Source organism: Polistes dominula, unplaced genomic scaffold (assembly GCF_049000335.1).
Source record: "Polistes dominula isolate Pdom_NZ unplaced genomic scaffold, Pdom_raw_medaka contig_33, whole genome shotgun sequence".
In the NCBI taxonomy this organism is placed as follows: domain Eukaryota; kingdom Metazoa; phylum Arthropoda; class Insecta; order Hymenoptera; family Vespidae; genus Polistes; species Polistes dominula.
The window spans coordinates 4,222,052-4,239,581 of record NW_028300998.1 but is presented as its reverse complement, the minus strand read 5'-3'; the positions used below and the strand labels follow the sequence as shown (position 1 = coordinate 4,239,581).

At 36.2% G+C, this 17,530-nt stretch overlaps 2 protein-coding genes across 4 annotated transcripts; both read left to right on the top strand.

Annotated features, from left to right (window-relative positions):
• The first annotated feature begins 1,244 nt into the window (after nucleotides 1–1,244).
• Nucleotides 1,245–10,205, top strand: LOC107065527 (uncharacterized). Of its 3 annotated transcripts, XM_089173448.1 has the most exons (4): nucleotides 1,245–1,327; nucleotides 1,882–1,925; nucleotides 5,537–6,652; nucleotides 9,603–10,205. In XM_089173448.1, the coding sequence occupies exons 3-4, from the start codon at nucleotides 5,578–5,580 to the stop codon at nucleotides 10,109–10,111; spliced, it is 1,584 nt and encodes a 527-aa protein (XP_089029574.1). In that variant the 5' UTR covers nucleotides 1,245–1,327; nucleotides 1,882–1,925; nucleotides 5,537–5,577; the 3' UTR covers nucleotides 10,112–10,205. The 3 variants fall into 3 exon arrangements, with proteins under 3 accessions (XP_089029574.1, XP_089029573.1, XP_015174791.1); XM_089173447.1 differs by lacking the exons at nucleotides 1,245–1,327; nucleotides 1,882–1,925 and having other exon boundaries at nucleotides 3,889–6,652; nucleotides 9,639–10,205; XM_015319305.2 differs by lacking the exons at nucleotides 1,245–1,327; nucleotides 1,882–1,925 and having other exon boundaries at nucleotides 3,889–6,652.
• On the top strand, nucleotides 10,112–17,323 carry LOC149032233 (uncharacterized; the record flags this gene model as incomplete). The annotated part of the gene is made up of 1 exon (XM_089173627.1): nucleotides 10,112–17,323. A coding segment is annotated over one exon (567 nt), but the record flags the coding sequence as incomplete, so codon positions are not given.
• Nucleotides 17,324–17,530: the final 207 nt, after the last annotated feature.

Genomic DNA, 17,530 nt, shown 5'->3' with positions numbered 1-17,530 from the left:
TCGCCCTTAAACGTTCGACAAACTTTACCACCCTCTTTACCAAGTTTAGACTCTTAATTTGAAAAATATTCTTCGTTCACTGCTATTTTTTTTAATGATTGTACTGATGAAAAAAGGGTGAACTGGCAATAGGAAGGATGAAAGATAATTTATGCATAGTTAGATAATGATTTATAATTATGCATTTGTTATTTTATAAGTAGAAAAGTAAAGTTATTAATGAATTTTTCAATTAAATCACATATTTTATTTTTCATCATAATTAGGATAATTAACATGTACCTTGTATTATTATTTTTTGTATAATATTATTTTATCCTGTAATTAATTAATCTATAGTTAATAGAAGATATTTTACAAGATTCCCCAAAAACAATTTAATATTCGACATAAATCAGAAAGAGTGAAAGAAGGAGAGAGAGAGAGAGAGAGAGAGAGAGAGAAAGAGAGAGATGCATAACGTTTTTCGTGAGATGTCGTAAAGCAGTCTTCAGTTTTCAACAGCGTGAATGAACGTTGTCTCCGTTCCATCTTCCGCATAACTTTCTTCATCTATCTTTCTTATACCCTTACCTCGTTCCCGCCATTTCCATCTCCTTTCATCTCGAACCCTCGCGCAGCTACGCCATAAACTCACCACCGGAGATTCGACGGCGACGGCAGCCAACTTCGCTAGGAAGCATATCCACTTTCAACTTTGAGTTTGCGGGGAAATCGAAATTCGTTTCTCGAATTGGATTACTCCTACCTTTCTTTCTCTACCTGTGTGCGTGGATTTGTTTGTGTGGATTTCTTATCAACTTGTTTCTTGAAAATATACGTGTAAATGTTGAACAAATTTTATTCATATTTTTGAGAACGTTTATAACGTGTACAGACAGAATATAATTATGTTAATAATTAATCGAATTTTCGATACACTTTTATAGCACTATAGATATTATATTTATCTTATACTTAGCGAATTTGTAAGTACTTTAAAACGTAAGTTTTTCAACATTGAAAGTGCATTGAGTGGATAGTTATAGACTGTCTTACCATTAACCAATGTACAAGCTATGGAACTTTATACCTGGTGTGATATAAGCTACTAAAGTTGGCATAAAAGCTCGCAAGAGTGCGAGCTTTATCCGTTACGAGGGACCTTTGAAAGAAAAAGTCGTGGAAAGTCTTGGTGAAAGTCTTGATATATTTATTGTATACCTATATTCATTGATATTTTATTGTTTCTCTGTTTCAGGCTGATATTTTTCATCCTAAACCTGTAGATAAAAGGCCTCAAAGTGTTCGGCCCAGTGGAAACCTTTCACCCCTTCGAGCTGTGCAGGTTGATAATATTCTTTATTATATATATTTTTATTTTAAAAAATTTCGAATTTTTCTTATTTTAGAAAAGTTTGACAGATATGTTTGATCGTTTTAAAATGGTGAATACGGGATAAATTATTGCATTATTTTAACGAACGTACGAACTGCTAAAACTTTTCTATATGACTTTACCTTTATCTTCGTGGATGTGTCTAATAAAAAGTTTTTTATGCATATGTCTCTCCTAACACCAATGAATCAGAGAGATTACATTTTCATATATATATATATATATATACAAATATAAAATTTCATGCACCTAGTTCGATATTTTTGAAGGAAAATAAATAAAGAAAATAGTTGTATTTAATTTCATTCCCAAATCTTTACTATCATTGTCGATTTATCGATGAAATAACTTTCGTCTTCCATGATCTATCGTAAAATGTGATTCAATTGAATTTAGTGTCTCGTTGCAAATACTTAGAAAGGGAAATATTTGAAGTTCATATATGTGAATCTACTCGATTGAGAAATATCGACGATTCGTTCTAACGTTTACTGTTATTTCAGGTTTTCCCACGTGTACCAGCCCGGAACAGTGGCCGGTATACAAGGTGAGATTCTATTCTAATTATTCATAATTATCATTTCATGAAACTTTTTTCATACCACGACTAGTAGAGTTGAAATTTTCCAATTTTAAAAGAAACAGTAGAAAAATGTTAAATTGAATGAACACAACAATTCCAACCTTAATCATTTAAGTATGAAATTAATTCATCATTTGAATGGTGAATAAACATATATTTAAATACTTGGCAATCGCTGATCGTATCGCTGTGAAAATACTTAAACAACAAAGAAGTATCAAACAATAAATACATTCATTCGAAAAATCAGGTTTATTAAAGAAAATTTCAAAGTCTTACAGAGCACCGTTTTCATTCTCAGACGAGTTATTCGCAGTAAACAGAAGAAGAATGTACGTATAGTACTAACATCGTTGTATTAAAGAGCATAGTTACTAAACCACGCATATAACCTATAAATGGGTGGAGTGCTATAAAGTCCATTCATGATCGCGTACAACAAATGTCGGCCGGTTCGCGTCACCCGGCTCGTACGCGATTTATCGCGTTCCTATTCGTAAAGCGTCTTTACACCGAGTTGCACGTTTGTATACGATTTCACTTATGATTTTCCTCGTGTAAGTAGGGTATTTTAAAGTTTTAAGGAAGTAAATGACATCACTGCTTTGTAGTAAGTATCTAAATGGTTCATATATATATATATACATATAATTGTTCTTATTTAAATAAACTTTAAATTATTAATAGAGGTAAAAGATCTGTAGTCATCTAAGACAATTAAGGAAGGTTTATTAAAATAATTAGCGAAAAAGATAGGAAATAATAAAAAATCGGTAACGATTCGATTCGGCGCGTGGTTCCCGCGCATGGCGCTATCTGGTGTCACGCGGAATGGATGGCCGTTCGGACGAAAAGCGTGTGTGCAGTCAGAGTTGTTGTCAGACCGTTTTACTTTACTGCCCATAAAAGTACCGAGATTTAGACTGCAATACTGGCATGACGTATTGCCGTCTCTCTTTCTCTATTTGCCTCTCTGTCTTTCTATCTCTGTTTATCTCACATTCAGTCTTCTCCCTTCCACTCGTTTCTTTGCCACAGAGTCATCCATGCATCGCGTAGGATACTAACGCACCACGCGGACACTATAATCTGTATATTGTGCTCGTCACGGGGCGTGATCCACGAGGTCGTTTCTTCGAGTACGCATGCGGTTCGGCGGGAAAATTTTATCGTAGAACGAAAAGGATCGTTTTTTCAAACGTTTAAGATAATTTTAAAGAACAAAATAGAATCGATTATAGTCGGGTAGTGTATCAAGAAAAATAGTAATCTCATATAAATCCTTTTAGATGTTGGAACAGATCCAAAGATCTAGTATATGTCGTATGTTCTTTGATAGGATCATCAATGATAGCGGTATAAATCAAACAGCTAGTTCTCTTTCTCATTAGTGTCGTCATAAGAGAAGAGGAAAAAGAGAGTTAAAAATGCGTGGCGGTATTGCGGTTGACGCACCTGCCGTTCATTCGTCGCTTCGATCCAGGTCATCGGCTACATAGAGACGTCTTTCTTTTTTATCTTGCTAAGAAGATTTTTGGAAAGAACGCGATACCGTTGAAAGAGCAGAAAGGCTGTAGCGTTTGACGGTGTCTAACATTGATGGGTGAAAAGGAGACAGAGGGAAAAGAGTAGGAAGGCGAGATAGAGAGAGAGAGAGAGAGAGAGAGAGAGAAGTAGAGAGGGAGAGAGAAAGGAAGAGAGACGATAGAAAGAGTGGGAGGTAGAAGTAGAAGAGAGAGAGAGATTGAGTGAGAGAGAGAGGGCAGATTAGAGTATACGAGTTTTCGCTGGTAGAAGGGGAACAGCGGTGGGAGTAGAGAAGGGAGGGAATCTGTCCGAGAGCGTAATTTCAGTATCTGAACCTTCCACGAGATAGCGTGAGTGTCGCCTTGAAGTCCGTTCAGCTCAGAGCAGCGGGCAGAGCTCTCAGTTGACGCTCGACTCGGCTAAGCGAGGGCAACAAGAAGAAAGGGGATCTTGCCATGTGTGTGAATGCGCGTCGTGTATGTGTTGCCTTTTCGGGAGTAGCTCGATGAAAGTAGCAGATCCTACTACATCTGTCGTTTGAAAGAAACCGCTACACCTATACAACTATCTTCGAATGGTTTTATTTCTCTATGTGGGAACCCCCGGTGTCGCATTAATTTTTTCTCGGGAAACTTTTACTACCTGGAATCGGGAGCGATAAAAGGAAAAGATATTTTTTCACCCTCTCGAAGATCCTCCAATCAAGGACATCCACTTTGACATTCGAATATATCGCTGTCTCTCTTTCGCTCTCTCATAAACACTATATCTTGCACGCTCGTTTTCCTATATATCTCTATCTCTTTCTCTCCCTCTCTTTTGGTGACGGGTTGTGCGCACTGTGCTCGGAGTGACGATCCTTCGAGAAAAGGACAGAGAATATAGTTATGAGGGTTTTAACGACGACTACGACGAAGACGACGACGACGACACCGTTACTACTGCTGACGGTTTTCGTCATTGAGGAAAGAGGAAGAGGGACGACACGCGGCCAATGCGTTCCCGCCGCTTGCGGAACGTCCACCGTGACGTTTCTCGCGCAGTGAAACGATACAGCGATTGTCAAGTGAAATTCGCGAGGAATACTCCTCGTTTAGTCGACTCTCGTCATAGCATAAAGCTACGACCTTGAGCGTAAATAGACGTTAAAGTTCATTAATTAACGAGTTTTATTAAATCGTGTTGTGTCATTTTTTCCCTACATTTCTACCCCGGATCATCGTGGATTTGAAAACCACTACGACGAAATTTGGAACACGTATGCTGAATTTGGGTATCCTGGTGGACACCTGTACCAACGATCTGGTCCGCACGTGGCTCCTGTCACCCGCCATTGTCGACTCGCTCTACAACAACGTTACGCTCATCGTCGTTTAACGGCCGACGCGACGACGCGACGACTCGGCTCGTATAATTTATCGCGCCTTCGTCCTCCGGCCGTTCTTCCGTCCGTCCCTCCTGCAACCCGTTCTTTCTCTCCTGTCTCCGACTCGTTCCCTCTTTCCCTCCCTTCCGAGCCTCCTTTTCCCCGTCCACCCTCTCCCCTCCTGACCGCTATTCCTTACGATCGGTACGCGCGCTCTTTATTTACTCTCGGTCCGCCTTGCTATGCTCGCACCACCGGCGACGGTGAATCCTCGGCACTGATCCTCGCACTTCGTCGCGCGCGTCCACTCCTCGATGACGGACCGTCTCGTTTCTCGTTGAACTTCATCCGCTCGGTCGGTCGGTCGGTTTATCTAACTCTCTTTTTACCCTTTATATCCCCCCAACCCCTCCCTCCTTTATATCCCATAACTCGATCTTTCCTCCGTCACCACCACCACTATTACCACCTGTCATCTCCTCTAATTGCTCGGCGTGGGTGCCACGGAATCGTCGTCGTCCCTCGACATCGGCGTTATAACATCGGCAATAAATCGCCACCATCTGCACCATCACCGATCACGTGGCTTGCTCAACGGCGACGCTGTACGACAATGTTCACGCCGCGCCGCTGTGCGGCTCCGGCGTGGGCCACCCTGGCTCCGTTACGCCGATGGGGACAGCCACCGGAGCGGGGCATTCCGCCGGGGTGACCTGGTGGTCCATGATGAACGGTGCCCTTTACGACGACAGTCCACCACCGGTTCAAACTACAGCCTCGACCCTCGTATCGCTCCAACAACAACAACAGCAACAACAGCAGCAACAACAGAGCTCGACTGGAGGTTCTCATCAGCAACAACAATCACAACAGCAGCAAGCAACGACACCGACCTCCCCGGGTGCCCCAGCATCATCAGGCACGACCGCACCATCGGCACCGTCAGCAAGCGCCAGCTCGACCTCGCCGAGCGCCTCCTCGGTCGCGAGCAACAGCGCGGCTGGTCCACTCCATATACCTGCAAAAAGGCTCACGGCTACCCCAGGTGGTGCAAGCGGAACAGGCTCGAGCTACGGCGAGGTATCCTGTGTCGAGGCATCATCGGTTGGAGCGGCTGGCGCCGCGGCATCGGGCGTGATACGACACTCGCACTCGTCCTCGGCGGGCTCGCAAGGCGGTTGGAGTTACAGTCCTCATCAACCTCAGGACTCGCATTACTCCTCCGCGACGAGCGACTCGTTAAATCATCATCAAACGTACGGGGCTAACAACGCCCCGACGTATTACAATCTGGCGGCCGATCCAACCTCGACGTCCGGTTCCTCAAGGGACAACCGGAAAGCTGGACCAGCGGTGACCTTTTGGTCGCCTGCAACTGCGACCGTGGCCTCGGCAGCTACAACGCCGGACTACAAGCCATACAATTCTGCAGGGGCTGCTACCGCGAGCGGATCATCCAGCGGTGCAGCCGGTGGTTCCTCCTCGGCTACTGCTGCGGCCACGGGACCACCGGATCCTGCCGTATCATCTTGCCATCAGAGTAGCTTTGGACAGAGCTGGTGCAACTACGCACCCTACACGACTGCGAGGCATCATCATCCAGTTGACACAGCAGCTCATCATCATCCACACTCGCAGCCGACTGTTCCATATTTAACACCCTCTGCGGTCGACGATCGAGGTAGAGTTGCAGCTGCGATGGTCGCAGCGGAAGGAGCCTTCCCTCACGATGGCTATGGAGGACTGAGGAACTACGGGGCACCCGAACCCGTCACTTCCAGTCCCTATCCACCCCCAGGTAAGCATCGACTCTGACTCCTCTTTCGTCTCACTTTCGTTTCTCTTTCTCTCTCATTCTCTTTTACTCGAACCTGCAACGTGCGAGCCTCAGCTCTCTGACTTTATTGGCGGCCGTAACTCGTAAACTCAGGCGCGCGCCTCCGATCAGCTGATCCGTTCCAAAGGCCCGTGCCATCTTCCCCTCTTATCCTTTGCTCCCTGCTCCTAACCATGCTCCTAATCATACTCCTAAATACAACTATCCTACTTATGAAATCTATCTTTACATCTTTTTCTTTTTTTCTCTCCTTTTTTTCTCATATATCTTATTTCATTTTATTCCCACGAAACTTTTAGTTTATTTTATCTATTTCTCTGTTCTCGATGTATACCTCGCATATATACGATTCTCATTTATCGGCTCAATCGCTTCTACCTTCGAAGCTGTACACGCGGAGACCCGATAAAGCGAGTTATCGCTACTCGAGTTAATAGTATGCGTAAGCTAAAAAGAGAAAGAAAGAGGAAGAGAATGAGTGAACGAAAGAGAGAGAAAGATGTATGCGCGCAAGCTTCATCATATACATATACATATATACGTATACGTCTACATACATACATACAAAGTCTCTCTGAAAAGCGCTGTGTCTAGTGTACACGGCTCCCAATAGATGGCAGCGCTATTATCATAGCCCGTTCACTCTGCTCACGGCAAGAAAGTGCCACCACTTGGCCGCTATCGTCAACTCCATACACGTACGCTTTTATGCGTACGTATATATGTATTGTATATGTATATGTATATGTATGTGTGTAATGTTTCGTTCCGTTCTCTTCTATACGAACGGACGAGCCTTCGTCGAGTAACGAGCTCGAGCAGGTGGATTTGCAACGCTTTTTTATCGAAGTAAATCACTGTTCCCTTTTATTCGATTTATCGTCAAATTCAACACTTGGATATATTCTTTGCTCGTTAAATATATTTTTATTTTTTGATAATAACTTCGTTTTCGATATTATATTTTATTTTTTTTAAATATTTTCTATCTTATTTCAAATTTTTAAGACAATCTTGTAAGCTTTTTATTTTTCAAATGAATTTATATTATTAAAAGTCGTGAGAGTAAATTTTAGGAAAAAAATTAAGAATATAAATATACCGGTTTAACATATTTTAAGTGAATCGGATATTCGATCGAGATTCTTTACTTCTTCCTGTTATATCTTATTCATAAGGTTGTTTGACAGATACGAGTGTATCGATTTCTCTTAACTTATGTTATTTTCCCGTTACATATATATTCACTATAGGACACGTTTCTACTGGTCGAGAGAAGATCAAACGTTGGACGGTGATATTGTTTTATCTCAAATATTCTCTCCCCACGATCGCACTTGGTTATTTGCAAAACACTATTCTAAAATACTTTGTTCCTTTCGATTGTCTTATCGTTTCTACGACTTATAAAAAAAAATCTTCAGAATATTTTCAAATGATCTATATGTAAGTATATAAATTTTATTTAAGGATAAAGATAGAATTTCATTTATTCGATAAAGTATCGATTTGTAAAGGCGCGCGGAATACGAAAGTTCACGCGATGTTTAAGGACGAAATGAACAGAGTATCATAGTTTGGACAATCGATTGGTCGTTATAATTCTCATGGCGAAAAGCCATGAATATCTCTCTTAAGCTTATCGAAATTCGTAAGAATCCTGACCTTTGTTAAATAATTTGCATATTTCTACGGTTTTAGTGAGCAATAAATTCCTGTCGCTTAAGCAATTATACCGCATTGCGTAGCGAAACGAGGAGATGATCGTTGTTAGGCTTTTATTATGTCCATCTGGGTTACGCCTAATTAATCGAAGTATCCGAGCCACAACGTTAAATTCAAATTGATCGAAATGATTTCATTAAGTTTCGGATAGGCCGAACAAGTATTAAAATAAAAAAAAAAGTCAAAGAAGCTTATTTGTTAATGATTATTAAAAACTTTTTATTATCAGATAACATTTTCAATAAATATTCAAATTAAGAATATAATTATTGGAATTAAAATATTTTTCAATGTTATTATTATTTTATACAATCTTTAATTCATACATATTAAAAAAAAAATAAATAATAATAATAATAATAAATAAGTTGAATTATAAATAAAAATCCTGGATAATTAAAAGAACTTACGTAATTCTGATTGACACATTTTCGTAATCGTAATTTTACTTACAGTAAGTTACAGATTGCACCAAAATAATGTTTCCTTTTTCAATATAAACGGTTCACGAATTTAGCAATGTTTTCGTAAGTAGCAACAGAAATCACCGGCGCGAGTAAATGTCTGGATTAACTACTTAGTAAGGTTGACTCTTATTGAATTAAGAAAAGGAGATAAAGGAAAAGGAAAAGCGAAGAGAAAGGAAGGAGAAGTTAGTAATAGTTCCGCGAGGCAGAACAGAGAGCTAATGTTTTTCGTTTGGATAGTACAACCGGTCCAATTATATCATACCGTTTCGCCGTGTTCTCGAGAACGGCTGGCGACTCTCCGACAACCCTCGTGTGCATATACTATACATATAAACCCGACTGTCTATACAGTTCGCATTTACGTATTCTACGCGAGTTCTCTCTTACGTTAGAGCTTTCATTTCAGGAACGAGCATTGACCTTCTTGGGCCCTGTTCTTTTAAGCCTAGATTTCTTACACTCATAAATTTAATTGACATTGATTATGTTTTGATCTATACAATACAAGAAACATGTAATAAGATTGGGAACAGTGATTTAAGAAAAAATGAAATATAATATTTTTAAAAATCGTAATCCTAATTAAACACCTTATTCCTTTTTCCCCTCAACACACCTTAGGATCGTTCGATCTAAATTGAAAGATGATCCATAGCGAATGAAAAAAATCTAGAAAACTTAAGCAGTCTTATAACTGACAAACTAATTGTGTTAAGTGATGTGGGGTTCCTCCCCATCTTCGTTTTTTCCAGCAGGTTCCCTGGCAGGAGTCGGCGTGGGCGTCGGCGTGGGTGTTGGTTGCGGTGGTTCGACGCCTTTAGACTGGACGGGTCCAATGACGGTTCGAAAGAAGCGCAAACCGTATTCAAAGTATCAGACCCTGGAGTTAGAGAAGGAGTTTTTGTACAACGCATACGTCTCTAAGCAGAAACGATGGGAACTCGCGAGGACATTGAATTTGACCGAGAGGCAGGTGAAGATATGGTTCCAAAATCGACGCATGAAGAACAAGAAAAATACACAACGTCAAACTCAACAACAACAGAATAACAATAATAACAATAATAACAATAACAATAGCGCAAACAATGCGAACCACCACGGTGGAGGAGGTGCGACCGGTGGTCACCATCATCCAGGTGCCGGTCACGCGGCGCCTTCGAGTCATCACGTGGTCGCGCAGGCGCACCATGCAAACGGTTCTACGAAGCATCACCATCAGTGACCCGTGGCCTTCTCTGGGGTCGTCTTCGGCCACTACCCTCATGGTTCCTCGTCTAGCGCTGGGTCAACAACAGCGGCAACGATTGGCAACGGAGGCAACGTAGGCGTTGGTTCTAGCGTTGGTTCGGGTGTTGGTTCGGGTGTTGGTACGGGTCTCGGTTCGGGTCTCAGTTCGGGTCTCGGTTCGGGTCTCGGTTCGGGTCTCGGTTCTGGTGTCATGACCGGTGTTATGAGTGGCAGCAATGCCAGCGGAATCGGCGTGTCGACAGGAACCCACGGGGTCGGAGGCCATGCGAGTTTGGTGGTAGCAGCGGCAGCAGCCGGGATTCCGCAAAGTCCACTTATACACGGAAATTCCACGACTCCTATCCGATCGGCGAGCGGTGCCAGTGCTGCTGGTTCTACCAACGATCGAACCGTCGCGATCGTCCATCCACATGGAAACGTTCACGCCACTACCCCGCACCATCATCATCACCATCATCACCATCATCATCATCAACTACCGCATGTAACACAGCAATATCCTGCGCTTCTTCATCAAACCTCGCATGGCTTGGCCGCCTGAATTTTTTCGATCTACCGACGCCCCAGAGAAACTACATTACGTACACAACTAGCTCGCTTCTACAGCCGGTCGCGTACAACGAAAGACGTGTACACGCGTGCACGCGTGGACGCATTGGACTCTCTTTCTCTTCTCCCTTTCTCTCTTTCCCTATATCTGTCTTTCCGTATTACTTTCAGCAGTTTTATAAACTGTTCGATCATTTTACGGAAAGATACGATATGAGTAGTATAAATATTATTATTAATAATAATTTTTATTATTATTATTATTATTAATTATTATTAATTATTAATTAATATTATTATATTTTATTATTATTATTATTACTATTATTAAATATTATTGTGTATTATTAAAACGGTTATATATTAAATGCAAGCGGGAGGTTGTTGTATAAAAAAAAAATTGAAAAAAATAATTAAAGAGCAGATAACGGATGCATCAAATGCTCCGGAGACTTTTCGTCGAATACGTCGATGTCCAGTTTCAACCAGCTCCTAGTTGAACATGTCGTTGATCGTCGTCATCGTCGTCATCGTCGTCATTGTCGGGAAAAATACTTCGCGCGACACCAAGCAATCTGTCCAAACCGTAATCGGTAGTATTTTATCCAATCATACATATACATATATATTTATATGTATATATATATGGATATATAGATATATGGATATAGATACGAGGTAAAAGCGTAATTAGCGTCTTCTTTAACTTCTTATACAATTTTCACCCCCTTTATCAAGAAACCCAAGCATTCTTATTCTTCTTCTCTTTGTTTTTGTTTTTCTTTATTTTCTTTTTATTCTTCTTCTTCTTTCAATTCGTAAAACGCGTTGATTCCGAACGTTAGAATTAGATCGTTGCAATTTTCGCTGTAATCCAAGTCGTGCTGTGTTAGAACATCAACCCCTAGGCATCCCCTTTCTTACAATTAGAAGTGGAACGACACTAAAGGGGGAGAAGACAAACGTGAAAGTCGAGGATAAATAAAATGGTAAGTCGGAATAATAAATTCCTATGACGAAAAACGTATCGATTGATAATTACGATCGATTTGGTGCTTTATTTGAAATTTGTTACATTTGTAAATTTCAAATCTTTCTTCGTTGTAATTTAGATAGGAATAAAATCGTTAAGAAGAAGAAATAGAAAAAGAAGAAGAAGAAGAAGCAGGAGGAGGAAAAAAAAAGTAAAAATAAATCAAAGAAAATAAGAAAGGGAATCAATTTGTAATAGGAATCGAATAATGTCGATGGTTGATTTGTTCGACACTAGGAAATAAACATTTCTAGTTGTTACTTGTGCATTTCTTTAGATCGAAAGTAGGCAACTAACGGTGAAATCAAATAGTGAGAAGCCCCATCGAGCGTATCGTTTCTTAAAGTTCCAAGCTATCCAACAGCTAGCTTTGCTCTTGAATCTTCGTCGGAGAAGAAGGCGTTATTACGGTACCATTGGCCGATCGTTTCTAGACAGTTGCAATATTTGTGCGAGAAAACTCGCGCCCACGCGAGTTCATTCTCGAATCCTACCAGAAGAGAAAATCTTTTTCGTTAGTTCTGGTCTGACATAGAGTACTTAATGAGAAAAAATGCAAAAATAATAGAGATGTATTAGTTTGGTTCGTTTTATCGGTAACTATAGATGCAATCATTAAAATATTTACAACTACGATCTCTTTCTCTCTCTCTTTCTCTCTCTTTCTCATATTCTCTTTCTTTTCTTCTTTGTTTTTCTTCTATCGCTCTTTGCTCTTATGCCGAAACAAAAAAACGGAAAAAGGAAAAAGAAACAAAGAGAAAGGAAAAACTTTACTAACGTCCAACAAGTCTGAACTGTTAGGTATTTTTAAATGTCATTTTGATTCGTCAGTTCCTTTTCTCGTTACGATCTCATTTCTTTTCTCACATAGTTCTTTTAGTTTTAATTTTTCATTTCTTCATTTCTTTTATTAACTTTTTTCTTATTTCCTTTTTATTTTTTTTTTTTTTATTAGATATTTCGATAATAATTCGAAGATGTTAAAATCGTGTTTATCTGGCGAAAGCAAAATGAATGATTGGGTAGGAAAAAAAGAAAAAGAAAGAAAAGGAAGAGGGCATTGATTATGTACGTTATAACTCGACTAGTGGCTCGACTTTGACGTAACGTGATTCTCCTCTTACGTGTCCTACGAACGTTTGTTTCCCTTGCTCCCTCGAACGAACGTTGAGAAAATCGATGAACGATCTTGACCTCGACTAAAAATTTACGAACGTTAATACGACACGTTCGTAATCATTTCAGTACTATTTTTCTTTTAACTTTTCTTTTTTTATTTTAATTTTTTTTTTTTTTAATTATTTCTTTTTTTTTTCTTAAAGAAAGATAAACAAATTAGAGAAAATTTATTCCGAATAGATATCCCGTGTTTGTTCTATTGTTTTTTTTTTTACAAATTATAAATCAAGTATAATATATCTAACGTGATCGATTTTTTATTCTATTATAAATTTGTTTAAACGTTGAAATTGAAAGGAAATAATATATTTAATAATAAATATTAAATTTTTAAGTATAAAAATAATGAAATAATGAGAAGAAATGTTTTAAGAAGAAATTTGTCGATAAATCATGTTTTAATACCGTTCGTCCTGTATAAAATGTGCAACCTTGGCCCACTATTTCCTAAGCACATGTTACATAGGTATTACATATATGTGTATATACGTATATATATATATATATATGCGAACACGCACATATGTATATAAATATATACATATATTTATATATGCATATATATACATATATACCTATATGTATATTCGTTTTTTCGAGTGTCTCGATACGTCTTCGACGTATGCATTTGAATGTGTGTATGCGAATATGTGTGGATAATTATGTGCGTCCAGGAGAATGTAGGTTTTCCAAAAAAAAAAAAAAAAAATAAACGAATGTGCTTTTTTTTCCGAAGGAAGTTAATAAAATATCAATATATGTAGGTATACAAGAATAGAATAAAACAAAAGGAAAGAAAAATATAAAGAGAAATAAACAAATTTTATTAACTTTTCTTCTCGGATAAATCGTGTTACAAAATTTTGTGCGAATTATTATAAATCTAACGAATGAGTGAATGAACGTAATGAGAGAGAAAGGGAGTAAGAACAATTATATATATAAATACATATATATATATATATATATATAACATAAATTTAAATAATATGCGACATAATACGTGTAAAAATCGAGTCTAAAAGCGTGACTGTGAAGGATTTGTTTAAGTATTTTAAAAATCTATGAAAGTGGATTCGGGAAAATGTATAGTTCTCTTTAAAGTACTACGATAGTTATTAATACAACTATATGATACTATATGGAAAAAAAGAAATTAATTAAGAAAATAAATGATCGAAGTGAAGGAAAACAAATATTCGAGAGAGGATTAAAGAGAAATGAAAATGAGTGAAAGAAACAATTTTTTTTTTTTTTTCAAAATAATGGACAATGATCGCAATCCAGTAGTCATTATGTCATCTAGGACTTTATCGAAAGAAAAACAAAAACAATTGTAAGTAATTATTAATTATTAGATCGCGGACGATTTTTATTATTTCTATTAATAAGGTTATTATTAATATTATTATTATTATTATTATTATTATTATTATTATTAATTTTATTATTATTATTATTATATTGTGAACGTCATGTTAATATTATGTTATTGTTTTTATTGTGTGTTGTTTTGTATGTACCTATCAGCTTATAATAATAATATTATTATTATTATGACGGACGAATAATAGACAATGATTCCGATTCACGTTTATGGCGCGTTATAGGGAAAATATACCATAAATAAGATTTTAATTTCTTTTTTTTTCTTTTATTTTTTCTATTTTTGTTAAAATGCATCTCGTTTACGTACTTCCAAAATATTTACAAATACGATTAGAGCTTTAAACAATTTTGTTTGGAATCTTACTTATTAGACAAATTGGAAGAACATCTTTTCTATGATATTTGGAAAGAAATAAAATATTTGTTGTATTCTTTCAACGCTTTGAACACTTTGTTGTATTTTTGTGTATTGTTTCACGTATTTATGATTCACGTTTTACGATTTGTACTTACACATTAGACTTATTTTCGTACGTTCACAGATTTTTAATGATTTTTATTTTATTTTCGTTCAAAGAAAACGTCAAACCATATATTGTATTAACGTGTAACAGTACACAATATCGGTTTAAAGTGTAATCTTTTTGATTTTATTTGAAAGATTATCGTATTCGAAAAATGAAAGACAGTTTAAGAAAAAAAAAAAGAAAAAAAAAGAAAAGAAAAGAAAGAAACGTATCGTTGGATACATATGGCTCACTTAACGTTAATTTTGATTTAAATTATTAGGGTTGCGTCAAGTTTGCTTCATAAATGACGTGTTTTATTTACAAAATAATATGCATGATTAATTACATGTATCTATTAAAGGTAAGTGAATAAAGTATATTATACATTGATCTATTAATCCGTATGTTTTATGATCAAAAATTAAAAAAAAACAAAAACAAAAAAACAAAAAAATAGTTATATATAAATAATTATATTATTGAAATATAAAAATTGAACGATAGTATTACGTTATTTGAGCCATAACGATCCAAACCAAAATTCTACAAATACCAAAATACGTGTATAAAAAAAAAAAAAAAAGAAAAAATCTTCAAAGTACACATACATACACACTTAAATAAATGAACACATGCGTATGTAAAATTGACTACGATCCTCCCGTTCAATGAATTAAATTTGAAATTTTATTGTTATATAGATTTATGGATTTTTGAAACTTTATTTGTTTATCTATCAGCCTTTTTCAATCGCTAATTCTATTATTATATACTTGTACAATATCGATTTTTAATGACTCTTATGAGACACTAGAAAAATTATAATTTTACTTGTAAATAATTCAAAATATTATTCCTGTATCGAAGTGCAATAATAAAATATGTTTAATTAGTGCCAAAGTAATTGCGACGAAAAGAATATTAAAAGAAGAAGAAGAAGAAGAAGAAGAAGAAGAAGAAGAAGAAGAAGAAGAAGAAAGGGAAATAAAAAAGAAACAAAAGGATAAGAAAAAGAAAGATAGAAAGATAGAAAGAAAAAATGAATGAACAATACGAGCAATCCACTTTTTAATGCCGGATTATGAACAGCAGGTGCGATTTCTCTCTTTCTCTCTCTCTCTCTCTCTCTCTCTCTGTCCGTCTCTCTCTCTCTTTCTCTCTCTCTCTTTTCTCTTTTTCTCGTTGAGTAAACTCCGTTTAAAAAAGAAACGCCCATTGACGTCACATTGATACTCGAAAATAATAAACTTGACTGGCAAATGCAACGAGAAAGAGATTAAACGAAGAAAGATAAATAAAAAAAAAAAAATAAAATAAAATAAAAAAAAAAAAACAAGAGAAAAAAATAAAAGAAATGAGAAATTAAGGATAATATTTAGTTAACCCGTCTTAAACAAATATTAATCTAGTAGAAGGTAAACGTTTCTAGCTGTTTTTCCCGAGCACCATCGATGTAACTCCTTTTTTATACTTGTAGAACGTAAGAGGACAATACGCACCTGTAACGCGAAAGAAAAAAAAAATCAGATTTTTCCTTTTCTCGCAGAAAAAGATTTTCAATATCCATAATAAATACATAATAAATAAATAAATAAATAAATTAATTAATTAATTAATGCATAAATAATTAAGTATATACATAAACACATAACATAAATAATAGATGAATGCATAGGTCCTATACATGATATTATAACGAACGCGTAACATTAATTAGAATTCGCGCGTGAGAGACATGTTTTGTAAATAATAATACTGTATTACTATAAATCTATTATTAATTAATTATTATATCACTAGACTCTCGATGAATGATTATGATTAAAAAATAATAAAAAGGTAAAAAAGAAGAAAAAACAAAAAGGTAAAAAAATTACAGTAATGATGAGTGAAATCTAATCGTTGTAATTTAGCTAACTTGTTGTATTTACGCATACAACGCTATAGATAATGTAATTGTAAAATTTTTATCGAGGATAACGAAAATAAAGAATAAAACAGAGAAGAGAATAAAACCAAAAAAAAAAGGTTCATCGACAAGAATAGACTATGTTCCTCGAAAATCCTTTTTTTGGATAATTAATAATAAAACAAAACAAAAACAAAAAAAATGAAGAAAAAAATAAAAGAAAACATTTCCTTCCAATGTTAGAACAATAGGAGGGAGAGTAGAGGAAGGAGAGATCATTCGTTAAAATTTTGAAACGAAACTCGTCGAGTTTATTCTCACCTTTTAGAACGTTAACGTATGTATACATATAATATATCTAGTGCATAAACGAATATAATTAAATCTATGTATGAATATACATATATAATATATATACATATACATATATATACATATAGATTTGTATATATTTATATATGTATATCTGTATATGGAAATCAAGCCGTTCACATCTCTGTATCATGAATGATATGAGTATTTTATTTTTTATTTTTTATGCAGGATTAATGGACTATGTATAATAAATTCAAATTGTATGCTTATCATTGTAAATAAAACTATTCTTACCTATAATATTAATTTCAAGATTGTATCGATCTGTAATTGATGTCCAATAATCGTACAAATATTTATCAGAAAATTTTGGGAAAGACGTCCAACGAAGTAAGTAAAAAATTTATAATTATATTTTATATATAATATAAAATATTAAATATTTTTAAAATTATTTTATGTCAAAATTAAACCATAAATAAAACGAAAGAGATATTAGTAGGATTA